Consider the following 27,899-nt stretch of genomic DNA (forward strand, 5'->3'; position numbering starts at 1 on the left):
GTGAGTGCAGAGCGGTGCTCACTCAAACATGTCAGCCAGAGGCAGCTTTCATTTAAACAAGGGGCAGAGCGCTCGTGTGTCAGTTTACCCATCGCTTTACTTCATGAGCGGCACACACACAAAGACAGTCTTTGTCTTATTGTTGGCCTTTGAATGACTTAAGATCTGAGTGCAGTTTCCCCTGAAAGAATAACAACATTAATCATTGTGAAATAGGGCAAGTTATTTGGCAGCCAGCTTGCGTAAAATGATGCTCTGAAAAAGTGCCAGTAAGGACGATCAGTTTCATAGCATTGAGTTACAGGTAGCTAATGGATTATGTGCTTGAATACAGAATGCTGTTACGTGTAGGCTCGCTGTACCTCCAAACACATTAACTGCATCGATCTTCTGCAGGATAAACCCCCCCCCCTCCTGTGCATTTTGTACCTCGTGGCCATCTGTACTGTCTGTAGCTTCCTTTAGAGGGGGGAGGCAGAAGGGCTGAGGGGTGAGTTGTGGAGGAGGAGGAAGAGAGGGTGGGGGTCTCCTGTTAACCGTCTGCCCAAAATCCCCCCACCTCAAGAGAGGAACCAAGGAGGGTTTATCCCTCTGACAAACCGTCTGTCTGCTTGAAAGCCGGAGAGGCCGTAACAGCTTTCTCATGCTTACTACCCCTCACTCCGTATTCTGTCTGTTCTCCAACTAGCAGCGACAGATTCGGCACAATAAACTCTCTCTTGGCTTTTATGAGTCCGAACTGTAACCCTAATCAGCATCCTGGCACATGCGCCCTGTGCCATTAGCGACAGTTATGTGTCACGGATCCTGTAATTCAATATGCAAAGACGGAGCAGTATCCGCACACTGAGGCCTGTGTGAGCTCTCAAGACAGAAGTCATGGCGGCACAGTTTTTAATAATCTGGCATCAGTGTGTCGTACTGTCGAGGCTGTAATGTGACTTCCCCCGCTCCGCTCATTTCACTCTGTTTGTCCCCTCAGCGTATTTTGGCTGCTGGTCTGTTGAGCTGAGCGACATGGGGCCACAGATGATGTGACATTTGGGGGCTTTGCTTTTGTTTGTAAAGGGATTCAGCTCCGAAGTGAACAGAAGAGCTGTTTCTCAGCAGTGTTCAGGCTGCGATATTTATTTTCTATGTCCTGTAATATGTCATTGTCTCTAAATTGAAATCTGTGCTCTGTTTTTCAGGTGTGGGACTACGAGACAGGAGACTTTGAACGCACACTGAAGGGCCACACAGATTCAGTGCAGGACATCTCTTTTGACCAGACCGGAAAACTGCTAGCATCCTGCTCCGCGGACATGACTATCAAGCTGTGGGACTTCCAAGGCTTCGAGTGCATCAGGACCATGCATGGTGAGGAGATAAAAACGCAATTTCCTTAACAGGGGTTCTGCGGATCTTAAAAAGCATTTAATTGAGTTTCATCCAAAACAAAGTTTCCTTTCTTCGGATTAATTGGATTTACAAAAGTCTGATATTTTCTCTTGCAGGCACTAATATTAGTTAAAAGGTTTTTGTATCCGGTTGTGGGCTGTCGGGAGATGTTACACATCTAAAAGTCTGATTGCTCTGACAGCGGACTGTGCTTCAGTCAGCACCATCAGAACTGGAGCAAACAGTGTTGCTACTGTTGGCTCACAATGAACAAATGTGGTTGTTTTTTGGTACAAAATTAAATGAACTGCACTCATTTTTCCCTTTGTTTTCCTTTTGGTTAATTCATCTATTTTCTGCTGCTTGTCAGCATTCAGATTGTATTTAATTTAATTCATCATATCATTAGGAATTTAATGAAAAATGTGATTTTAAAAAAAGATTATTGTCCCCGCTGGTTTTCCATCATTCTGTAATACTTTAGACAGTATTAATGGCTTTCTATATCATGCTAAAATAATGTCTTGAATTTAACTTGAACCATGCATTCGTTCACCGTTTTGACATAAAGCACAAAATTTGCAGCCACATTAGCACAGACGCTACCATTCGTGTTCACATGTGTGAACGTGCTTCATTTGCATGGTTTTACGTGTCATCGCTGCATAAACGTTGCTTGTGTAAACCAGCACGTGACAGTATGCAGGGCTCAGGTGGTGGAGATGCTGTTCGTTAACACATTCGGTGCTGCGGACGAGGTTCAGTCTGCTCCAGTTCACAGCCTCACCCTCTGCTGAGACTCACGAGCAGCTCTCTCAAACGGACAGTTTTCATCTCTCTTAGTAACCTCTCCACTCCACAGGATACCTCCTCCAGGCTCTTTACAACACTTAACAGTAAAGAGTCACTTCAGGTGTTTTTAATGAGCTCTACATTCATCTTCCAATCATTGAGTCCATTACACCATCGGTCATGTCATCACCGAAACCGTCCTCAGGCGTTCGTCCCCCAGTTTTACACTCTAATTGCCAAGTAAATGATGGCAGCATAGCGTACATGTAGCTTAAGGCTCTTCTGATTTGAGGGACCACCACAGGAATATTTTCTTTTCCCCTTGTTGAAAATGTGTGGACCGCTCCCTCCCCCTACCCCCCCACCAGCCAGCCAACCAGCAGCAGTTTCAACAAAACAAAGCCTCAGCAGTTTTCAATTTATTTAGTTCTTGTCTTTAAACCTCCTCTAGAAGTGCCCATTAATGTCCAACTGTAAGCTGACATGAATGAATATCAATTAAATATATCTTCTTGGCAAACAGACAGGAAGCTCCCTGGCATTCATACATTAATGCTGGAGTTGTAAATCCTGCGTTTTTGTGCAAGTGAGCAACAGATTTAACTCCTCCCAATCTTCTTTTTTTTTTCTTCTCCTAAGTGTGTGTGTGTGTGTGTGTGTGTGTGTGTGTGTGTGTGTGTGTGTGTGTGTGTGTGTGTGTGTGTGTGTGTGTGTGTGTGTGTGTGTGTGTGTGTGTGTGTGTGTGTGTGTGTGTGTGTGTGTGTGTGTGTGTGTGTGTGTGTGTGTGTTGCTGGCACATTTTCTCAAACAGATGAGCTGTGTTCATGCTGCACAGTGCAGATACCGAGGTCTAAAAACCTTACATTAGACTGATGCTTTGTACTCCAGCTTCATTCACTTTTTACTCATCGTACTCAACCTTTCCTCCCTTTTTTTTTTTTTTCCATCCACTCCACTCTTTTTTTTCACATCTTAAAAAAACATGAGGCCAACTGGTGAAGTAGATTAGAGCAGATTTGGACAGCAGCTTAATTATCCTCTTCAGCACTAGATAGCACTTTTCTGTGTAGCTGCCACCCATTATTATAGCCCGGTGGCATGTGCGCGTGCACAGACGCACACTCACACGCACTGAGTTAAGCTGGCCTTTCAGAGAATACTTAGTGTTGTCTTCGTCTGTTTAGCAGCTTAAATATGGCCCAGCACCTTGGTAATTAGACATGTATTATTCTCCGTGGAACAAAGTAAGCTCCGGCAAATTGGCTTCCTCGCTTGTCATTTAATTGGCTAATTGCGCCTAAACCCATCGCTTTATGGCGCTGTTGGTGGCTGAAGATGTGTGAAAAATAAATAAGTAAATATATATTTGTGGTTGTCAAGTGAATTTTGTGTATCATTTTTCTGTTTAAAGAAGTGAAGATTAAAGGGATCATATGTTGAGGTTTTTTAATTATATCGGTCTGTGGTGTTAAACTGAGCTATTGCTGTCTCTTCTTTTGTTCTCTAGGACACGACCACAATGTTTCGTCTGTAGCCATCATGCCCAACGGAGATCACATCATTTCTGCCTCAAGGGACAAAACCATGAAAATGTGGGAGGTAGCAACTGGGTAAGCTTTTTCTGAAGACGCCTTTAAACCATTTTTTAAAAAAAACACAGTTGTATCATGATGTTCAGTTTCATTCGTCACATCCACTCTGACAACGTGATAACCCTTACTCTTATTTATTTATTTTTTGTCCATTAGTTATTGTGTGAAGACCTTCACAGGCCACAGGGAGTGGGTCCGTATGGTGCGGCCCAACCAGGACGGCACTTTGTTGGCCAGCTGCTCCAATGACCAGACGGTGCGCGTGTGGGTCGTGGCCTCCAAAGAGTGCAAGGCTGAACTGCGGGAGCACGAGCACGTGGTGGAGTGCATCTCCTGGGCACCAGAGAGCGCCCACCCAACCATCCTTGACGCCACAGGCTCTGAAGTAAGAGACTGCTCAGACTTCCTCCTGTTTTTGGGAAACATCTTCAGTTCTGGAGGGTTTGAGGCTTTTTTTAGGTGTTTTTTTTGGTTGTTGTTGTTGTTTTTGTTATACAGTTGAAGCAGAAACCATCAGAGCAGACTGATACACTGTGGATCTACAATTACTGAGTTTAAAGTTGAAATTAAGTGGAAAATGCCTTTTTAACCCTTTTAGATCACATCCCTATTTAACAATGTATGCCCAAAAAAAAAAAAAAATGTCTTTGTATTCCTATATCAAATTCCAATCGTGTTTCCTTTCTGTAAAACAAAACATGTTATCTTTTAGCAGCAAGACACACCCACTTTTCATCGTTCAAATCAAATTCCTCCCAACATTACATCCAACCTGTCAATCCTGTTTCACTCAGAAATTCGTCATGATACAGAAGTCAGACACTTTTGAAATCCTGTTTCATCGGGACTTCAACACACAGACCTGAAATGACTCTTTGAACTCATGGTGTTCAATGTGATTGATCATGAAAGCACAGCAGAGAGGGCAGTCGATCAGTAGCAGAACAGTCACAGTGCGCTAACTGGTTAGAAATGGTGAGAGTGGAAACATATTTACCAGATTCTGGCCCAAAATGAGACAGTGAATGACTCCTAAACCAGCCACACAGTCGCTCATTTGTTATTTATACAAACATTTGCTCCAGTCTGACACAAAGCGTGGTGATGGAAGTCGTGTATTCCCTTGAGTGAAAACAGATCTAACAGGTTTATGTACGTAGTTTTATTCTATCTGTTCTCTCTCTGATAAACATAATGTTTCTCTCACTATAAGATGATGGAGATTGTGTTCACCTTCCACATTTGTAGCCATGCCGGCGAGTCTTCTGCGTCACTGCTGACAGCCGTGTTAACAGACCAGCCTGAAATGATTAGTGTCTGCAGCTCAAACTTCCCTCCTCATGCCTCGTGATCAGCTCTGTCCAAAACAATATTTGCCCTGGCAGCAGTTGTCTCAGCCTAACGTGTGTGACGTGGAAAACAGGATTCATTTGCACAGAAGCTGATTTTTGTCAGTGTTTTGTATCTTAACAGAAGTAGTGTGCTAGTTCCCAGCAAAGTGAAAAACTCACAATCACCTGCAGGTGTTTTATTTGGGATGTTCTGCTGCTCTGTGTCCGCTGAGATGTTTTATAGTAAAACACGACTCCTTCACCAGGTTTCTGGTTATTGTTTAGATGAACCTGCAAGGCTGTTTGAACACAGTCTCCATTGATGGAGTCAAAGCTGTCAGGCATGTAATGACTGTTAGTGCCTGATGCAGCGTTCAAATGTCTTGTAATTTGTAGTAAATCTCTCTTCTCCAAAGGTGACATATGATGTGTGGATTTAAATTTACAGGTTTCCTTTTTATTGTTGTTGTAGTGAAACAGGAACGGGAAGGCCAAAATACAGTTCCTTTATTAAAAGCAGATTGTTTTAAGAAGGTAGATAAAAATAATAATTTATAATACTTTAGATTAGTTGTTATGTTGATTTGAGAGAGAAAATAATTGGCAGCTATTTTGATAATTGATTCCTTTTGTCAGTCACTTTTCAAGAAGAAAAAACACTATTTTGGTTTCAGTGTTGCTGCTAGAAATAGAAATATTGTTGGTTGGGAAAAGAACAAGGATTTGAAGATGTTACCTTGGATTCTGGCATTTTTACAGATTAAACAATCAAGACAGTAATCATCTGATTAATCTGCAATAAAGATAATTATAAAATATCTCTTCCTTTAAAATATTTGAAGGTGACGGTTTTGCTACTTCATGTTCGTGACCAAAATGCATCTAATTTGATAATAATGTTTAATATGATCTGTTTTCTGTTCATTAAGCATAAAATATTTTCTTTAAAGTTGCAAGAGTGAATTACACACATGCTGTATTTGTTTTGCACTGCTGTTGTTTTTCATTTTGGGTCTTTTCTGTCCTTTTTGTGCCCAACCAGTCCAAGAAGAGCGGTAAGCCGGGCCCCTTCCTGCTGTCTGGCTCCAGAGACAAAACCATCAAGATGTGGGATGTTAGCATTGGCATGTGCCTTATGACACTGGTGAGGAACCATTTCAGGCTTAATAACCTTTAAGAAAAGCTTTTTGGTATTTTGTGTAATTTCAATGTTTTGGGTCTAGAGTGAAAACACTTGCTCCATCAGTGAGATGATTTGGTCCTCAGTGAGCGTCTGTCCGTCTCTCTCACAGGTTGGCCATGACAACTGGGTGCGTGGGATCCTCTTCCACCCAGGAGGCAAGTTTATTGTGACCTGTGCGGATGACAAGACCTTAAGGATCTGGGACTACAAGAACAAACGCTGCATGAAAACCCTCTGTGCCCACGAACACTTTGTTACCTCTCTGGGTAAGCAACCCCCCCCCCCTAAGAAAAAGCATGTTGTTTACTCAGTGTGTCTCCTGAGGTGAACAAGGACCCTCCATATTTCATACTCAGTGTTCAGTGGTACAGAAAGGTTGAATATTTGTAAAGAAGCCCAGCTTCTCCATGGCTGGTGCGTTGAGCGTCCTCAGGGTTGCTGGCAGCTGGGGTTTAAGAGGTAGACAAGCGCTCCAGGATTTTCCCGTCTTCCCCCTCCTCAAATTTGCGGCTTTTCAGCAGATCAAGGCTCAGGAGTTCTCTTGAGGAGCTCTTCAGCCAACTTTTCCTTGGCAAGCTGTTTGAAACCCGGTCCTCTTAAGTCCTGCTTCAACTAAAAGAGGATATCGCTGTGAGCTATTGATGTGATGAATTCTGGAGGCGGTGTGGAAAATACAAAGCACCTTTTGTTCATTGAAAAAAAAAAAAGAAAAGAAGCATTTTTCCCTGAAACCACTGTCCTGTCTATCGGTACGATACAACAACAGTTACCTTGATAAAGTAACATGATAATCCAAATATATTTTGTTTCTTTCTCCTGAGTTTCTGTCAGCTGATTTCTGTTCGGGACTGTCGTTTGTTTTGTTTTTCCACCAACGAGCCAATCAGTCGCAAGTCACGCGTCAGTCTTGCTACACTTCTCATTGTTTGTTTGTTTTCTCTCTGTAAAAGAAAGATGGCTTCCCCTTTATTGATTCTACCTGCAAAGATCTGATAGGCGCGTTCTTTTTCTCAGAGAAAAAGTCAGCCATGTTTGAATCGCTGAATGTGGGCGATGATCCAGAAGTCTGGAACCAGGAGGATACGTTTCAGGTGGTTTGATTTCCTCACTTGATGATGAATGATATCCAGGTATAACGTTGGCTGCTCAGCTTAATTTTGACACATTTTAACGACACTTGGATTACTTGAAACTAAATTCCCGATCTGCAGATTTGTCACAAGGAAAGGCACATGTATACGTCCACATCTGCTTTTGTGCATTCAAACAGAGAAAGTGAGCAGTGACGGTCTAATAAACAGTACAACATGATGGGATGATGTGTTGTCGACAGGTTGAGAGGTTGTTGGTTTGAAACTGGAGCCTGTCAGTGTGTTAGTTACTGTTATTCACTCTGTTGACATTTAATGAATCTTTATTTTATTGTTATTGTGACTGAAACGGGTTGAAGAGGGAATAACGTGCAGATATATGAAATGTTAATTTAGCTTGTTGTTAAGAGATTTGGCAGTTTTGTAATATCGGAATAAAAGATGAACTGGATGGGAATTTTAGGATTAGTGAGGAGATGCTAGCAGCAGACATTGCCTGTAGAGCGGTCCGATGCTAACGTACTGAAGGATCTCTACAGGCATCCCCCCCTCCACAGACCACATCACATGATTGTACACGTCCTCTGAGTGGCTCTCCTTAGCGTTTGATCTCTGCGGAACAGTTCAACAGGACGGCTATTTTTGGGGGGGATATAACTGGTTGAAGAGGGAATAACATGCAGTAGTCTCTTTTTTCAGTAAATCTCATCATAATCAGAGTTGATTTCTCGTTGCTTTGTTCTGATGATCTTCGTTTCCTCCACAGATTTCCACAAGGCTGCACCCTACGTGGTCACTGGGAGCGTAGATCAAACATTAAAAGTGTGGGAGTGCCGCTGATTTGGACCTCAGAGGATTGGACCACCACCCCCAATTACCCAGGCACTCTTCTGGATCCCCCCCGACACCACCTCCACCACCACCACCACCACCACCTCCTCCTCCTTCTCCTTCTCCTCCTCCCTTCCTACCAATCATCCCATCTCCCCTTTCATTCCACCTTCCCCCCAACCCTCTCCCCTCCTTCTCCAACTAATCTAAACCTTGCCCGCACATCTTCATCTCCTTTGGCTGCACTTACCACCATGGTTATTTACCCATCGCGCTCTCTGGTCCAATAACTTTTGTCCTTCTATGTAAATTATTCCTGGATGTAGATCAAGCTATTAAATGTTACACAAAAAAAGTATTCTTGCATGGTAATCCAAAATTGTATACTGTAAATTTACATAACGTTGTCTAGAAGTACCATAGGTTTAACACGGGGCTGGCCGTCTGTCACGCAGCCTTACCGACCAACCGAAGGCAGATGTTTTTGACTGGGTGTAAAATGTAGGGCACTAAAAAAAAAACCTAAAAAAAAACCCACAATAATTTAAGAAATGACAGTGTCTTTATGTGTAAGATTTATTTTTGTCTATTTTTTTATTTAGGATTTTTTTTTTCCTTTGTTATTTCTCTCCTTCACTGTCGTAGTATGTTGGTGCCTAGCTTGGTGAAACTTTCGAGAGATAAGGCAGGAAATAGCATATACGATGCGATTAAGATTGTCTGTGGGGCTTTGTTATTGAAATAATCTGTAGCTTTATAACATCACTTCTCAAGTGTGCATACCATTTCTCTTCATGTGGAACTAGGTAATATTTTAATGGCTGTATATACGAATGTTTCAAACTGTTGTCCTTGGACCTCGGGGGCTTAAAAAAAATGGCTTTGTACTCTTGTCATGGTGGCACATGAACTACTGCTAGGCTTGAGGTGAATTATCCCATTTAATAAATTATCTGCAATCAAGAATTAAATGTTTTAAAGTAGCTTTGTGAATAGCAGCACTGAGCTATTCACCAGAAGCCCAATTTAGCCTGTTTGGCTTCTTTTTTTTTTTTTGCTGTCAGTGAGCGCCCTGGGTCACAGCAGCACCTGAACGAAGTTCAGGGATTACACCATTTCTAATCTCTAGCACTTGATAAAGACCTTGGGTGTGTCTCCCCTGTAGGAGATCATTTCCTGTGACCTTGCATGTCAGACGTATGTCGATCTGAATCCTCTGTGCACCTGTAGTACCCCTGACTGGTCGGTCCTGGTAGGCGGGGGGGGTTTGTGTAATATAGGAATTATATAGAAGATGCTCAGTTGTCCCACGGCGCCTCTGAAGGCTACAACCACAAAGCCTAACAAAGGCATGACGAGGAGTCAAAGTGAGCCCCCCAGGTTTGATATTTGGGATGTGCAAGGATATCACATTTCTGAGGGGTGAAATATGTTCTGCATAATAAAAATGGTTTTGAGTAATAAAATTTTTTTAAAAAGTTATAAAAAAAAAAGATCAGTTTTCTGTGAAAATATGAAATGTAAATTTAGCTTGTTATTAAGAGATTTGGCAGTTTTGTAATATCGCACTAAAGGATGAACTGGATGGGAATTTTAGGATTAGTGAGGAGATGCTAGCAGCGGACATGCTGAGTGATCTGTGCACGCTGATTGTCTGTAGAGCGGTCCGATGCTAACGTACTGAAGGATCTCTACAGACGAACCCCCCGCCCCACAGACCACATCACATGATTGCACACGTCCTCTGAGTGGCTCTCCTCAGCGTTTGATCTCTGCGGAACAGTTCAACAGGACGGCTATTTTTTGGGGGGATATAAGACTGGAAGATAAATGTAATCCAGTCCACGCTGTAGAAAACAACCATTCCACTCCCCTTGGAGGAAAACGATGAAACATCTTGCCTCTAACTAAAGCTGGCAAGGTGATTCATTAATCTTGCACATCCCTGTTTTCACTAAATCTTTGGTCCTTTTAACGACGATCAAAGACAACATAAGATTTAATGATGTTGATAAATGCATAAACCTATAATTTTTTTTCTTCTTTTCTTTTTTTTTTTTTGATTAGCCTTTTCATTCCAATGCAGTTCTTGGCTAATAAAGACTTCCACTGCTTAACTGAACTTCTTATCTTAGCTTCTTTGCCAAGTTTTCCTCTTCTTGTGTGTACTGGATGTGGTGATCTGCTGCTCAAGCTCCTGCTAGTGGCTACTGTGAGCCTAATGTGACCTGTTGATGTAGCATTGATGCATGTTAAAACCTGCGCCAGAGGCACAGCTGTCAGAACGATATTCTTTTAAAAATAAAAAAATACCAGAGCCGCCTTATCGGAGACTCTGTGTACTCAAAGAAGAAGACTTGGTGGGTTCAGACAGCTCTGTTCCCTGGTTGTAGAAAAGGCTGGTTTTGTTGTGTGTGATGCTTCTTGACAGAGGTTTACATCCTCCTTCATCTGTAAATGCAAATGGGATTGTGGCAGACTAGGATTTTCCAAAGGAGAAACCCTCTCTTTCAGGGAATATTACTGATGTCTCCCTTTTGGTGTGCACCCCCCCCAAACAATTTTTTTATTTTTTATTTCCTACAAGCTGTTTCCTCTGTCTTGGAGAGAATCGGCTCATTTTCTAGTGCAATTTGGCATGGTTGATTTAAAAATAAATAAAGCCAAGTTGTTAAATGTTCTAGCTGAAGCCAAAAATGGAGACGTTTGTCAGTACAATCTGGTTTATCTCGAGAAATCAGCCTCCTCGTTGGTCCGACACAATGTGACCAACTTGTGAAAATTATTCTAGTCCCCTCAGGATCACATTATGACTGTAAAATAGAGATAACAAAAAAGCCTCCTTCTTTACTTGGTTTTAGGCGAAGAAGGGCGGTAAATCAAAGGTCAGGACGTTGTGTGTTCTGCTTCTTTTGTAAGAATCAGAGGAACACAGCTACTGGTGTTGTATGCAAGTGTGTGTCCTGTTGAAGGAACCTCCTCCCCCCCAGTTTTGCTATTCGCAGGTCCCAAGCAATCCCTGTGCTCTCTGGTCTGGTCTGGTCTGGTCTGGTGTGGTGTGGTGTGGTGTGTGTGTGAAGGGACCGACGGACAGTTTTTCACTGTCTGTGGGTCGTTTCCTCCGGCCTCAAGTTCACCTGTCCACTGTAACCTGCCTGTGAAAACACATCTGAGGGCTTCAGACTGCACAACAAAGCTCCTACAGGAGAGCTCATGATGTTCATGCCACTTATGGTCTCACTCTTCACTCAGCAAACTGTTAACAATATACCTGGATGTCATTATTGTTTGCGATATAATAAAAGAAGAAATCTGCATCTGCGTTTTCCTCGTACTTTGCTCTGGAGAAAGTGTACCTCACCACTCTGAGCTACATTTTAGTTTAGCAGCGGTGACTCAATTAATCAGATGTTGCTTCTAATAAATGATTAAATAAAGGTGAATTCGATTTTTTGATCAAGATGTATTTCCACTTTCCAAAAGAAAGTGTTAAACAATGTAAAAGTCAAGCTTCAAAAAAGTTTAGTAACAGACTTGAAGTTTTTAGAAAAGGGGAAAAACTAAACTAAAAAGTAGCAAATTAACTTGAAACTGTTTACAAAAATGCAGTCATATAATTGAATGTCAATACTTTTGTTTAAAATATATGAAAACAAAAATGGGCTAAATGTGTTAAAATTACATTTTAGAGATCTTAGTCCAGTGAAAATTGTTTTTAATCTTGTTTAAAAAGCTTTAAAAAGACTTTTCTAAAGTAATTAGAAAGACATTTAGGCCTATGTTTGTATAATTTAGCTGACAAATTGTTTACATTGTTTTGGTCGTCTTCTCTTTAATATGATCAGTGCAGATTTAGTTTGACATACAATTTTAGATTTAGACCATATTTCTAATTAGTTTAACATATATAATTATTGTTATTATAAACATCTTTATCAAGCAAAGAAAGCAAGTTTTGGACTAAAAGTTGTAATAAAAAAGTAAACAAAGTTAAATAAACATCTTGTAAAGCTTAAAATAGTTATACATGTTAATAGTTTGTATTTTAGATGATCAGATATTCAATACATGTATAGTTTAATATGGACAGTCAGATCTTTGCTGAATAATTAGAATTTGTGAATATAAAATATACAATCAAATTAATTAAATAAAAGTTCCCTATCATATTCAGTTAATACAAACGCTACACTTTGCCCAAAATAATGTAAAAATTATGATGAATATGAAATAAGAAATAAATCCTGACAACTACGGCAAAACCAAGCTGTTCACATGACAACCATGACGCCATCACGCACTGAAGCAGAGCCGTGACGTACCACGCACACAGGAAGAGAGTAGCTGAAAGTGAGGAACGTTCGGACAACGTGAGTCGTGTGTGATTTATTTCTCCCCTTACACATTTATTGAGTTTAATAAAGTCTAAACAACAGACGGAAAATATTAAGAAGCTTCATCGCTGAGAGAAAAGCTGCAGGAGAGGTAGGCAGAGAGAAATACGTCAAAGATTAGCTTCCTGCAACAAAGTAGCACCGAGAAGCTGGTAGTTCTACCCCCAGTTTGACTAATTAAACATGTTCATTCCTCATTTTAATGCAAAACTAATTGATTTAGAGGGAAGTCTGAAATGTGCAATACTTGCTATTATTAAGAGCAGCTGCCCATATTGATGGTTAAAGTTTTATGCAGATTTTCTGTCCATATTTTCACACTTTTGCATCAAAAAAGTTGAATTACTCTTTCATTACACTGGTTGTTTGTAGCCTTTTGTTTCTCATGGTTTTTTTTTTATAACCAGACAGGACCCTGATCATGGCTCTGAATAAGTCTATGCACCCCAGGAACCGCTACAAAGACAAACCCCCAGACTTTGCTCATCTGGCTGCCAAATATCCAGACTTCCAGCAGCATGTCCACACCAGCCTCACCGGGAGACCTGTGTGAGTACCTGAGTACCTGAGAACCTGACACAGGACATAAACACAACAGCTTCATCCTGACACATAAGCACACAGGCTTCATCCTGACACATAAGCACACCAGCTTCATCCTGACACATAAGCACACCAGCTTCATCCTGACACATAAACACACCAGCTTCACCCTGACACAGTACCTAAACACACCAGCTTCATTCTGACACTGGACATAAACACACCAGATTCATCCTGACACTGTACATAAACACACCAGCTTCATCCTGACACAGTATAGAAACACACCAGCTTCATCCTGACACAGTATAGAAACACACCAACTTCATCCTGACACAGTACATAATAGGGGCGGGAATCACCAGAGACTCCGCAATAATATATTATCACGATACGATATTATTGCAATTTTAAATCTATTGTGATATACTGCGATATATTGCAATTCATTACCTTTTTTCAAATGTAAATGACTGTCACCTCTGCTGACCTCACCAGAAAACAAACTAGAGCCATTTAGTGGACTGAAAAGCAATTCATTTCATTATTTTATTACCAAAAACTTAAATTTTATTTGCAATTTATATAATAAAAGATTGATACTTGGCATCCATGTATCGATACAATATTGCCATGCAAAATATTGCAATACTGTGCTGTATTGATTTTTCCCCCCACCCCTAGTACATAAACACACCAGCTTCATCCTGACACAGTATAGAAACACACCAGCTTCATCCTGACACAGTATAGAAACACACCAACTTCATCCTGACACAGTACATAATAGGGGCGGGAATCACCAGAGACTCCGCAATAATATATTATCACGATACGATATTATTGCAATTTTAAATCTATTGTGATATACTGCGATATATTGCAATTCATTACCTTTTTTCAAATGTAAATGACTGTCACCTCTGCTGACCTCACCAGAAAACAAACTAGAGCCATTTAGTGGACTGAAAAGCAATTCATTTCATTATTTTATTACCAAAAACTTAAATTTTATTTGCAATTTATATAATAAAAGATTGATACTTGGCATCCATGTATCGATACAATATTGCCATGCAAAATATTGCAATACTGTGCTGTATTGATTTTTCCCCCCACCCCTAGTACATAAACACACCAGCTTCATCCTGACACTGTCCAAAACTGTTTGCTTTTGCAGCAGCTTTTCTTAAAAACAGCAATGTTTAATTTATTATTTTTGCGGTAAAATTGCAGGAATTGGGAAAATTTGCAAGCAAAGAACAGTAATGCATTGATTTTTTTCTGTAAAGGACCAGTGGGTAGGATTTAGCGGCACCTAGTGGTGAGGTTACAAAATCACGAAAAACACTAACGACCCTCTCTAGAGGCAATGTTTGGTTTGTCCATTCTGGGCTACTGTAGGGTAGGATAGGGTAACTTCATTGAGCCCCCTAGGGGGAAATTCAAAATTGACATGACAGTATTTCCAAGTAAAAATAAAATAAAATAAAAATTACATTAAATAAACAATAAAACCATCTCAAAGTACTATATACAATAATATACATAACATTAGTGTGGGTGGGAGGTACTGGGAGCTTTGGTGTTGTACAGTCTGATGGCTGATGGTATGGAAGAGCCTCCCTCAGCTCGGCATAGAGGGGGAAAAAAAACATGGTGGGCTCCATGGAAGAGGACCCGCTTCCTCTCATGGATGTATTGCAAGAGCTGGATAGGGCTCCACCGCTTAGCCCTGTAGCAGATTTTCCCCAGTGGAGAGTTGTGGTATTGCAGCAGTCCAAAAATAATTTCCCTAATCGACCACCATTGTAAGAGTAACGTCTGTAAAACTGTTGACAGTACACCTTGAACTGCAAACAAAGTAAATTATGACTCTTTCTATTATGAATTTTTCGAGGTCCATGGAGGCTTTATATTTCTAAAATCTTCCTTGAGCTGAAAAAAAAATCTATTTTAAAAACTGTGATGTCATCACAGTGTAAAGTCTAGGGCCAAGCAGGAAACTAGAAAGCGGAAGCAAACCTGTAAGCTATTAACTTTTTATGGTGTGTATGCAAGCCGAGCAATACTTAAAGGACTGAATAGGTGCCATTTTTGGTCCGGTATCCTGCTCTTATAATACATCCATGCTCCTTATGGAAATATAAAGGGTTCATTCTGAATGAATGAAGAGAGGGATGGTGTTAGGGAGAACAAAGCCAGTGAATGAGAGACGTTCTAAAGCAGAAATAAATAAACATCAAGCACTCAACAGATGTTATACTGTAGAGACAAACCCTCCTCTGCATTTCTCCATTTCATTTATTCATTACATCAGACTCACTCTGTGGTGTTTTTCTTCTAATGTGAATGCTACGTTTCATGCGTAGCCATCATTTTTAATTCTCCATTGGTCTAATTTGCATGATCTACCTCGTTCCTCAGGACACAAACACGACTGTACAACAGGGACTTTAAGTTCCAGGTCCTTTGTTTCCAAAGTACCAGGTACTTTTGGTCTTAACACGGTTTTTATGTGTGGAGATCAAAGGCTTCTGTGTCTTAGGCTCAATGCACAGCCTGACAGCAGCACAGAAATGTTCAATCATCACATTTTGAAGTGAGCCTCACATCTAACCAATCAGAAGAGTCAGATGTGGGAGCTCATGGCTGTCAATCACTCTGACTGACTCACAGGTTAGCAAGCTCCCGACCTGAATGGCAGAGCTCCATTACTTCCAGCCCCCGGGGAGAAATCAATACATGGAGTGTGCTTTAATTGAATTACTTTAATTATCAGTAAGTAGCGTTCATGCTGACACCCTAAACGTAATTATGACTCTAAAGTTCTGATAATACTTGAGTGGCACTTAATATTATGCAAGTGTCTGAAACATGTCCGTCAAACTCCATCATGTGAGGATAATTATACCCAAACAGAAACGATAAAGTGCCATATATGAGCTCATACACCTGTTTTGAGCTGTTCGAGTGCAGTAAACATGGGAATCCATCCCACATGATGTAAACGCTGTATTATCACTGGACATGAGCATCTGACTTCATTATGGCTGAGGTTTTAAACACATATGGCTGTAACATATTTTGGCCACACAGTGTTTTTTATTAAAGCAGAAACACAAACATCATCTCACCAATATGTCAGCTTAACTCACATTCAGCACTGCTCGCGAGCTTCAGCTTCTGGTAACAGCAGGAAGAAGCAGCCTGGACCAATGATTAATGGATCAAACATCAAAAGATTTTTCCCTCCTTTTCCGCTGTGTTCATCCGCCGTTTGCTGCCTTCTTTATTTATTAGTGAGACGTGCAGAGTATGTAGGAGCCCCCTGTTTAGATGCAACCCCCAATTTAAAAAATGGGTTAGTGTGTCAATCAAAAAAACTGCCTGGTCAGCTTCCTGTGTTTGGCTGTGCACTCAAAGTGGACATCGCAATTAATATCAGTGCAACACCACTAATGCATGTGCGTGCATGTGTGTGTGTGCGTGCCCACGTGTGTGTGTGTGTGCGTAAGTGCGCGCTTCCCATCAAGATGCTGCTGAGAAGTCATGTTGTGAAAAAGTCCAGGCAGGGGAACAAAGGTGGGATTAGTGTAGGTGAGGTCAAACAGTGTGAGCTCATGATTGCTGCTGTGGGAAAGAAAGATGAACAGCACTCCATCTCTCTTTCTCTTTTTGTCTTCCTTTTGTCTCTGCACGGGACAGATGTGGCACTGGGCTGAGCTGTGGTTTGTTTGCAGGATTTAATATAAGTGCTTCAGTCCAGTTTGACACAAGCATCAGCACCAGAGAATAGTATATGTACTTTAACTTGATTTTCATTCATTTAATATTGTTTATTATTCAAATATCACTTTATTAGATATTTATAATTTTAAATACTTAAAGTAGCTGTAATCCACCATGAAAACACTTCAAACAAATCTTGTCCTTTCTGCAACATCTAATGAAATCTACAATACTAAATTATCACAGTTTTCTTTATTTGAAGTACCATTTATCTCAGTTAAGTTGGTTCCAGTGTAGCCTGACAGCTCCATGCTTTGTTTTTATTTTTTAATTATTTTCTACTTGTTGAAAATCCTCCACAAAACAAAGCAAACTGAATGAATGCAGGAACTGACAGTTATTGTTTACGCTCTGCATCTGTCAGGACTGAGACGCTCTCCTCCTCCTCCTCCTCTTCTTCTTCTGTTTGTGTTTCATGAAACCGGTAGCACGTCTGCTCAGTGAGGGAATCACTCGTTATTGTCTGTGTTATGCAGATGAATGCAGACGCGGTGTCACCGCAGCAGGTCTGAGCATCTGTGTGTGACTGCGAACATATCGGTGTGGGCTGATCTTTTTGGGGCTGCTAGGTGGCCAGTCAATCATCTTTACCGCGGGCCGGGCGTGTGCGCGTGTGTGGGCACGCTGTGAAACTCGACTTGATGTCCGTATGTGACAGGTGTTAATTATCAGTCTGTAGCGTCTCTGAGTCTGTTTGTGGCTCTCCAGCAGACAGACAGACGATGAACAATGGGTTGGCAGTGTGTTTGGGAGACACCAAGCAGGGTCCAAAATGATTTTTTTTGGCTCACCTGCAAAGGTGGCTGGTAGAAGATGTACAGGCCAGACGGCCAAAAATAATAGACTGATTTTTATTATTAAAGTTTGCTTTTATTACTATTAAGCATGTCATCTTGGTCTCATGTGAGATTCACAATCAGTATTATTGTAGTGTGCAGTAATAACAGTAACAACACTACCTGTATGCAGAAATTGGAATTGATAAATTTAGTGATATTTGCTTTTTAGTGCAGCCAAGAAGGATAATTTATTAAGGACTTTGAGTATATTACAATTATAGAGGAATTGACAATAAGTAAAATAGCAGTCACGTGTTCAGAGTAGTAATGATTTATATATTTAGCGTGTTCAGTTCCCTCTCAAAGTGATTTTCTTCCTTCTTCCTCCGATTTGAAGTCTGGCCTTCTGCTGCTGGATGGTGTCTGTGTGCCATAAGTCAGTGGCAGCGGAGGGTCATACTTCTTCTTTTATGCCTGCGTCCACACTACTCCACCACCGCTGACCCCAATTTAGTTTCATTTCAATCATTTGATGTTCTTTATGATCTTCATGATGTGATCCAGCAAGCAAAATGCTCGCCAAGTGAGTCTTAAGGGGTAAAAGGTTTTATCGACGTACATTGGTTGGTGTCTTCTGTCCAACATCTGAGCAGAATTAATTAATCCTTATTAGAAACAGTATTGTACAATGATCAGACACTGAGTCTGTTGCCAGTTTATTCGACTTTCCTTCAACATTAACGGACGTCCAGGATGTGTGTGTGTGTGTGGCAGCTGCTCTGGTTAACCGTCAGCAGAAATTCGTCTCTTCTTCTTTTTCTTCCTCAGTCTGTCGTTCCATCAGCGGAGGGATTAACGTGGTTTTGTATTTCCCGATGAATTCATCTACTGGGTTTTTAAGTATTTAAGCAGCGAGTTGGAGGATGAGAGTAATCTCAGGGAGACACTCACTCAATCCTCGGGGAGATACTACGTCTCCCCTCATTTTGGGCCCGTCAGTGGAGCGGACTGATAGCGGTGGGCAAAGAGGGGAGCTCAGACCAGAAGCAGGAGGAGGAGAAATATGGTGCATGTGACTGGAATTGAAGTGTGGAGTAGATAAACCCTTAAATAGTCTGAGTGTTTGTTTCAGTCTCACTTTTTGGGGGAGGATGAGGGGGGCTCAGATCAGGCTGATAGTGGGGAGGGGGGGGGGGGGGGGGGATTAGGAGGCATGAATGGGGATTAAAAATGCAACAGCCTGGCTGACATTTAATTTGGAAGTCATATTTTTCACGCGCTGGGAGAATATCATGTGTGGAAGGATTTTCACTGCCGTTATTAATGAAATGTTCAATTTTCACACTCATTTCATTCAGAGATACATTATTAAACGTGTTCTCTGCAATAGAGAAGGAGGAAATTAATAACTGTGACCTCCGATACGACGATGCCACGTTTTAAACTGATGATAGTAATGATCAGCTGAAGTACTTTCCTCCCTGGAAAGCCCAGCAGAGACCTAACTGATTTTTTTATTATCTAATGGGAGAAATGACTGACTACTAAACCATATATGGCATTATTTAGTATTATAATAGCAGAAAAATCTGCTAGGACCATCATCACACACCAAATAATTTAACAGTTAATTATGGATTATAGTTTGTGTTTGAGCTTCTGGTCAGCAGCTTCAATTAGCTTTCATTGGCTTTCATCTCATTATATAAGATCATGTGATTGATTAATGAGTAAACTTCACCCCAAAAACAAGTGAAAATACACTTTAATCCAGATATTGTATGGTTAATTCTTCCTGTTGTATAAGAGCTGAAACAGTCAATTGAAATTAATTGACAAAATATTAGCTTTTTTCCATAATCAATCAAAAGTTTATGGCTTTTTTTCCCCCTTTTTTTAAAGCAAAAACAAATAATTCAAATGCGAAGATTTGATGATTTCTTCTGTTTCAAATCATTATAAACTGAACATGTTTGACTCTTGGACTCTTGGTTGAATAAAATAAAACATTTGACATCATCGTGTATGTCCAGAAATTGTGTTTTTTCACACATTTCTGTCTTTTTATAGAACAAATGATGAATCAGTTAATCAAGAACATAATAAGCAGACTAATCATTAGTTGCCATCCCAATGTCCAACCACATTAGAGCTGCAACTAATGATTAACTTCCTTATTGATTCATCCGTTGATTATTTTCTCTGTTGTTGTGTTTATTCACTTCTTTTTGCATATTTGCTCGAATAATGTCTTAAACGAGTAGTCAGTTATTAAAGCAGATGAAACAGATTTCAGCTGTATTAGTCTCCACATATTAATTGTCAGTTTCTGTTGGCATGTTTGCAGTATTGAAATGTTGCCCTCAAATCAACCACTGCTGCTGTCTTATAGCCAAGTTGTTGTCCAAAAGTGCAACAAAAAATGTTATTATTAACCGTGAAATTCAAAATAATCTTTCGAAATGCCTTTTTTTCATATTTGTGCAGTCCTGCAGGTTTTTAATATGAGGATCCTGATTGGTCGTCTTTACAGCGTCAGCACCTTTGCAAAATTGCAAAATAGCTCAGAATTTGCAAATTTGCATGAGCTCATTCAAAAAAAACAGTTCAGCTTTAATGTCATGGTGAGTTTTCAGTGGTGCACACACCGTGAAAAACCTTTTTGAGTCCTCACAAGATCAGCTCAGCATTAAAAACACACCTGACATGGAAAAGGAAGTTGCTGCTAATCAGCACAAAATTTTTCCCTGCACACTCAGAGTGAAGTAGATGTAGCTTGAAGGTCACCTCTCTGAGGTCCGAGATTGAAAAAGTGTGTGTGTGTGTGTGTGCTTTCATGCTGATCGTGTAGTGTGGAGGTGAGAGCAAGCTGTTTGTCTCAGCAGTAAACTCCCCTCCGGTTTAATGATGTTGCTCTCTTCATCCATCTGAACCTCGACTCAATATTTTTCTGCCTCTCAGCACCTGAAACATTTTTTCTTCTTCACCTGCACTCCTCCTCTGGGTGTTTTCACCTGAACACAAGTCCAGGTTTTGAGCTGACACTGACTCCTCATCCCTTCCTTCACTCCTCAGTCTCTCTAATGACGGTGCAGCACATCTCATCTCATCTCAACTTTTTCACTCAGGTTTGTCCCACGTCGCACCCCGTCCGCCTCCGTCAGGACGTAAGCACGCATGCGGCAGAGAGACGTATAAATTGCGGGCACGCTCACGCTCCGCCTGGCATCAGCCATTGCTCCAGCGTGGCCGGATTTGCGTGCTCTCTCCTCATCTGTTCAGTAGGTGGGGTTGCCATGGAGACGTGGCATTCGCAGTGCTGCTGATGGGAGTGATCGGTCTGCATTGTACATACACACACACACACACACATGCGCTCATCGAGAGCTAAAAATAGAGGGCTGGCCCGAGCAGCCTCTCTCTCTGAATATTGATCCTTATCTAATGATGCCTCAGAGGAGAAATGAACGAGGGCAGAACATCTGAGAGCCGGATCAGATGAGAGAGGCCGGCTCTCGGTTTGGATATTGTGAGCGTTATGCTGATATATCTCTCTGCCTCCTCTGAGCTCGAGATGTTTTTAAAGTGCAAATTCTTTGAAGTGGATTCATCGTTTGAAAATGTGTCGTACCTCCCTGAAGGAGCCAGGTGTTTCTCCTGCAGGAGGTCACTCTCCTTCAGCAGCTGATTGAACTGGACCATTAACCTAATATGTTCATTAGGTGTAGAGACACTTGGTAAGATTAATGTGAGACTCTACAGTTAAATCGCTGCTCATTTGTATCCATCGCACACCTGGCTGCTTCGGGGTCGTTTGTTTTTGTTATCACTCCTGAATGAAGACGCAGACTTCAGTGACCGCAATCACCTTAACAGCGGGACAGTGGAGTCCTCTATACTGCACTCAGTCTGTCTCATGAATTTCAATTGAGATCAGTTTTGTTTTTTGGGGTTAGTTTCATACCTGTGGGAAAAAAAATAATGTGTTGCCAAGATTACATAAACACAACACACCTATTTTATCTTCTTGATCAGGTGAAGTTCTAGTACACGTGTTACTGTGGTTAGAATTAAACCAAAAGTCATAAAATCACATATTAACAATCACAAAGTCTGTGGTTTATCCTCTTTGCTTTCTCACAACAAACAAACCCCTCCAGAGTCCAATCAGAACTGAATTGAGTGCTCATGCTGGACTGCAAAGATGATCTGTAGGCCTCTGAACTCTCCACTACAGTCCCAGAAACCAACCTGTATTTCTAGACTGCAGTACCTCCTTGCTCCAGGTTGGCTGTATGTCAGTATGTGATCATCTGATGTTATTTGTGTAAGGATATACATAAACTGATGATTATTTTCTTGATTAATTGTCAAATCTATGAAAAAGCAAAAAGAAGTGGAAAAAGGTCCATCACAACTTTCCAAAAAACCCCAAAACATTTAATTTACTATCAAATATCATAAAAACAAGCAGCAAATTGTCATTATTCAGAATCCAGAACCAGCAAAGTTTGGGTGTTTTTTTTATTGAAAAATGAAAGAAATTATGAATTGATTTTTAAAATAGTTGCTGGTTAATTTCAGTGGACTAATCATCAATCAGCTAATCGTTGCAGCTGTAGATATGAATCGTGTAAGCTGCCGTTTTTCATGCTTTTGTTGGATTTGGTCTGAATGAAGCCTAAAAGATGAAATTACTGCTGCTGTGATAACTTTCCAGTGGTACAATCCTTCGTCATAATATCATAAAAGCAGTGTTTTAGCATTCGAAAAGACTTAAAACTAACAGATTTATGTCTATAAACAGACTTCCTTGTTTACATTACACTGTCCTCAAGCCCCCCCACCAGCTCAGCCCCTTGTATTGTTTTATGCAGGGATATTTTTAGTCTGAACGCCAACTCAAACCTATATAGTCAGAGGTATTCTGGTCATTGCAGCGGCCTGGAAGAAAGAAAAATAACTGGAAATTGAGATGACTTAAATTTGATGTTGGGATCCTGAAGAGTGCCAAATACTATGAAAGTAAAATTTCACTGGTTTGTGAAAAGAAATGGAAGAAAAAATCCATTACCAATAAAAAATAAAAAGCATAACAGAGGTTTAATGGTTCCTGAATGTCTTGGATCTCTGCAGCGGTTTTATTCATTCCACTTAAAATACACTCGCGTTAAACTTGTGAGGTGGCAGACGCTCCACATCACCAGGATGTGTCTAATTACATCTGCCAAGGTGCAAATGCGCTCAGCAAAGATTTAATTATACCTATCTCGCCCACTCGTTTTGTCTGCTGCACTCGCTCCTGCTTGTGTGACAGCTGAAATCATTAAACACGTCGAGAGGAGAGGAAGGGAGAGCCCAGCGTTTGGGACGCAGAGTTGGGAATAAAAGTGGGACGTCTTGGTAATGTTGAAAACATGAATTTCATTGTCATTAGCAGGGGATTGTGAATTGATGGGCTGCTTATCTCCCTATTGTCTCATGTGTGCGTATGCGTGCGTGTGTGTGTGCGTGTGTGTGCGTGCATGTGTGTGTGTGTGGAGAAGTAATTGGGGGACAGTGCAGAGAGCTGCCGAGGGTTAATGAAGTGCTGCATTAAGAGCAGTCTGGTAAATTGCTGTCAGGTCTTCTCGCTGTAAAAACAAAAGGATCAGCAAATCACTACACTGAAATGACTCTTAAAGGGATATTTCACTTGTTAGATTTTGGTAGTTTTGCCCTTGGTTCCTATTAGTATTACTGTTAATATCATATTAAGAAGTTAATCGCTGAGATCTGATACATTGTTAAAAAAAAAAAAAAATGGTTAAAAAAAGTCATACAGGGGAAAAAAACAACTGGACAGGTTGTAAATGAACTAAAGTATTATTTCAGGAGCATTTACATGATTTTATCTTCAAATAAAGAGGTTTAGATAATTAGGCTAAACTGTTGGATGATTTCTTTCTTACCTGTTACGTGTTTCTGGCCAGATGGAACCAATTTCTATCAATGTCACCGAGTTCCCACAACTTAGCAATTCAATTACTGATCACAATGATATCCTAAACTTTGAAATTAATAATTAATTGGAATAAATTGGAATTTTCCTTTAACTGTGACATAAAGTTTAGGTCAGAAGTGATATATCTTTTATATTATCAGCACATTTATATCTATTTTTCTCATTTAAAACACAACGTATAATTACATATTAAAACACTGACATTTGTGTCTCCTTTAGTGTGAATTTCAAAGAGCCGGAGGCGGTGCGAGCACTGACCTGCACCCTGCTGAAGGAGGACTTTGGTTTGACCATCGAGATCCCTCTGGAGCGCCTCATACCCACCGTCCCTCTGCGCCTCAACTACATCCACTGGGTGGAGGACCTCATTGACGGCCAGAAACAACCACGCCGAGGCATCGACATTGGTACTGCCACACAATGCTCTGCTCTCTTCTCAGTGCAGGTCGAAGATGCCACTAATGAATCGAGCTGAAATCACTCTTCATTGAGCTAAAGGATTTCCTGAAGAGTTCAGACTCCGCCACAGTGATTTCATCTGTAACTTCAATTTTATATATGATGAAGCTTAAAGTTGACTGATTACTCATCATTTCTGTGAGGACATCACATTATATCATCATAACATCTTCCAGATGTTTAGAATTTGATGTTAAATTTGGTCTTGATTTTTTTTTTTTTTTTTTTTACTGAATCCCATTTTAATTATTCCCTAGTCTCTAATCGTCTGATTTTGTTACAAAGCTGCAAAATCTAAGCCCATAAATTGGGTATTTGTTTGACATTTCACTCATTTCACAATCATGCTGTGTGTAACTGCACAACCTAAACACTTCAACATAAAAGAGCTCAGACAAATTATTTATTTGTGTGGAGATAAATGTGAATGCCACATGTCTCATGAGGAAGAAAAAAATTGTCAGTGATTTCAAGCAGCTGCTACACTGAGCTGAAAAAAAAAAATCCTCTTCTTGATCAAATTTCATGACTTTGCTCCAGAGAAAGACAGCCAGCGGCACAGAGCAGCACACTGAATACCACTTGGTGTTCCCAGTAGTTGCACATGAACCTAGTCATTCCCAGTGTTTCCAGTGTTCCAGTACTTGTTAGCCCAATTTTCATCCACATGTCACTGCTTGTTTGCTGCTCTGTCCATCAGAGGAAGGGCCGCCTGTCTTTGTGTGTTTGAGTCACTGATTGGTGACCCCCTAAACCGGTCTGTAAGCAGATTGAAGCTGTCTGCTCCAAGATGGATCACCACCGGGCGTTTCCACCACTAACGGGTGCCACCTCTGTGTGACTGAATAATGCAACTTTGGTCCTTGTTGGATGTGATTTATTCAGTAATAGCTGTTGGAAGTGACATTTATTGTGTGTTACGGCCCCCAAGTTAAAAATAATGCATTAGAAACACAGCGTCTCAGAATCATTCACTTTAAACAGCCTCACAGCATATTTCTTTGTTGTTCACTGAAGGTAAAAACCATTAATCATCATGAATACATGCATCATTTTTATGTTCCACATTGTGTGTTGTCGTTTTCCTCAGGCACAGGGGCGTCTTGTATCTACCCCCTGCTGGGAGCCACAATGAACGGCTGGTACTTTCTCGCCACAGAGGTTGATGACATCTGCTTTGACTACGCTACGAAAAACGTTGAGCAGAACAACCTGTCTGACCTCATTAAAGGTGAGCGCGGTCCAATAGTGTAAAGTTTGTGAAATTAGAGCGCTTCATTTAAACTGCAGTCTGAGAGTCTCGTGTTTGTCATCTCACCTCCTGCGCCTTAATGGCAACGCACACTGTGAGATAACAACTATCCTGCAGGTTGATTGCATGTCACACTGTGCGAGACTGTTCTCAATCTGTGTCTTTGTGACTTTACTAGATCTCAAACAATTAGGTGATAAAGTTAATTTACTGAAAAAACAATCAGCTACTATTTAGGATAATTGGATAATCACTTTTTAAGCACAAATACCAGACATAACTAAACACTCTCTGGTTCTCAGCTTGTAAATTATAAAAATGTTCCGCTTTTCGTGGCATCATATGATAGCAAAGTGAATGTTTTGGGATTTTTGACAGAAAGAGCAATTTGATATCAAATTGTGACAGGCGTTTTTTTTAGAAATTATTTTAATTTTAATATTATTATTAATTGGCATGTAATCAATAATAAAACTAACCTTTTGTTTCAGCTTGACTGTACAATGTCAGTTTTGAAGGAAGTCAGATAGTTGTTGATGTAAATGGCAAAAAATATTAAACGAGAGAAACGTCATCACTGTGGTAAGCGTGCTCAATGCATAATTTCATGCCATATTCTGAGTTAAAGTCACATAGTAAGAATTTGGTGTTTCACAGTTTGATCCAGCACATACTTTTGGACTGATGACCAAAGATTTCCCCACATTTTTCTCATGATTGTCAACTTTCGTATCGGACAACCTAAAGTCGTCCAGTTTATAGACGCACTTTAGACTTTGTTTTATTTATTTATTTATTTTATTTTCCATAAGAGCTGCCATGTTTACCTAAAACCTTGTCTCTCCCCAGTTGTCAAAGTTCCCCAGAAGACTTTACTGATGGACGCCTTGAAAGAAGAGACAGAGATCGTGTATGACTTCTGCATGTGCAACCCTCCTTTCTTTGCCAACCAGCTAGAAGCTAAGGTCAGTATTCTCCTGCCTTTTTAATATCCTGACACATTTTACTGGTGTCCTCGTTGAATCTTTACCGTTTGATGAATTCTTTGACTCATTGAGACTGAACACAACAACACCACAAAACAGTATTTGTTTACAAGATAGTAACAGGCCTCTAATAGGATTTTGTCTTAATCTCTGTCTGTCTTGCTGTTCTCTGCAGGGAGTCAACTCCAGGAACTCACGGAGACCTCCTCCCAGCTCAGTGAACACAGGCGGGGTGACGGAGATCATGGCGGAGGGTGGTGAACTGGAGTTTGTCAAGAGGATCATTCATGACAGCCTGCAGCTCAAGAAGCGCTTGCGGTGAGGAATAAAGCTTGACCTGCGCTTTTAAAATGAGTTTGCAAAACCAAACCAACCTTAAACATTTGAGGAATTTATCAAATTACTCCCCTACATGTTTATGCTCAGCAGCAGTGCAGTTATGGTATTTTTTTGAGAGGTTTAGATGAGAGCTCCCATGAAGAGAGGTGAAACGGGCAGATGGGTTGCTGAACATTGATGGAGCTGTCACCCAGTAGGTTTAATGGTTTTGGCACACAGTCACCCAGTGCTGTATCTGGGAGCCCACAGAGAGCAGCTGTGTTTGGGTGGGCGGGGGTGTCTCTAGCGGACGTCACTTTACCCTCCCCTGTTACCAGGGCTGTCACCGGGGCAGCAGAGTGAGACTCGGATAGAGGGAGCTGCAGAGTGGTGCTATTAAAACTAATTAGACATGCCACACCTGCTTGGCCTCCAACAGGGAGTGCTGTGTGTGTGTGTGTCTGTGTGTTTTTCTGTGTGTGTGTGTGTGTGTGTGTGTTTCTGTGTGTGTGTGTGTGTGTGTTAGCTAGCTTAATGCTTGATTAGAAAGACGAGCAGCCCTGAGAGGCGCTGATGTGAACACCGGCCTGCTCTCGTGTACAGAGGAGAGAAAAGCAAAAATGAGCCCGGTCTTCGTTTACAGGTTTGGCGTTCCGACCAAGCCAACCGGAGCCGGCTGTCACTCCCAAAAGCATGCTGGGACACCAGAGCCCCCAGGTGTCCATGGAAACACTGCCAGATTGGTCCTTGGAGACACGCACCCCCGCCTCACCCTCTTCCTGCCCCACCCCACCCTGCTCCTCTTTCCCTTTCTTCCACTGAAGTGTAATTACTGTCGGATAAGGGCGAGCCACCTTGGCTCCGACTAAAGCACACATCCAAATACCCAAAACCAGTTAGAATGAGCTAATGCTCCCCATTTGTCATGCCATTGATATGAAAATTGCCACCTCTGGTAATAAGGTTGTAATGCTGTGAATAGAGGAACATGAATATGATCCTGATCTTCACACAGCTGCACACTTTAGGATGTTTGAAGAAGCCTCTGGTAGAGGTGGGAAGCCGAGCTGTTTGGGTGTTCCTCCCCACTGTGCCGAAAAGTGGGAAACATCTGTGGATATTAGAGCTGCTCAATATTTCATTGTGTCGACTGAAGCTGACACTGCTCTCCC

General features: G+C 41.0%; 2 protein-coding genes across 3 annotated transcripts in view; both read left to right on the forward strand.

Annotated features, from left to right (window-relative positions):
- Positions 1 to 11,517, forward strand: part of LOC133979945 (lissencephaly-1 homolog) — a 41,884-nt gene extending 30,367 nt beyond the window's left edge. The window contains exons 6-11 of the mRNA XM_062418487.1: positions 1,191 to 1,359; positions 3,680 to 3,782; positions 3,921 to 4,149; positions 6,138 to 6,239; positions 6,388 to 6,544; positions 8,136 to 11,517. Of these exons, the coding sequence (XP_062274471.1) occupies positions 1,191 to 1,359; positions 3,680 to 3,782; positions 3,921 to 4,149; positions 6,138 to 6,239; positions 6,388 to 6,544; positions 8,136 to 8,209 (834 nt within the window). The 3' untranslated portion in view covers positions 8,210 to 11,517. The remainder of the gene's footprint in view (positions 1 to 1,190; positions 1,360 to 3,679; positions 3,783 to 3,920; positions 4,150 to 6,137; positions 6,240 to 6,387; positions 6,545 to 8,135) is intronic.
- A 1,015-nt stretch (positions 11,518 to 12,532) lies between these two features.
- Positions 12,533 to 27,899, forward strand: part of mettl16 (methyltransferase 16, N6-methyladenosine) — a 38,744-nt gene continuing 23,377 nt past the window's right edge. The window contains exons 1-6 of one of the 2 annotated variants that reach the window (XM_062418488.1): positions 12,533 to 12,570; positions 13,002 to 13,143; positions 23,932 to 24,119; positions 25,262 to 25,402; positions 26,273 to 26,388; positions 26,585 to 26,727. In XM_062418488.1, coding sequence (XP_062274472.1) covers positions 13,016 to 13,143; positions 23,932 to 24,119; positions 25,262 to 25,402; positions 26,273 to 26,388; positions 26,585 to 26,727 — 716 coding nt within the window. In that variant the 5' untranslated portion in view covers positions 12,533 to 12,570; positions 13,002 to 13,015. Of the gene's footprint in view, positions 12,686 to 13,001; positions 13,144 to 23,931; positions 24,120 to 25,261; positions 25,403 to 26,272; positions 26,389 to 26,584; positions 26,728 to 27,899 lie in introns of both variants that reach the window. The other variant, XM_062418489.1, reaches the window with a different exon arrangement.

The sequence above is a fragment of the Scomber scombrus genome, chromosome 5, assembly GCF_963691925.1.
Source record: "Scomber scombrus chromosome 5, fScoSco1.1, whole genome shotgun sequence".
NCBI lineage: Eukaryota > Metazoa > Chordata > Actinopteri > Scombriformes > Scombridae > Scomber > Scomber scombrus.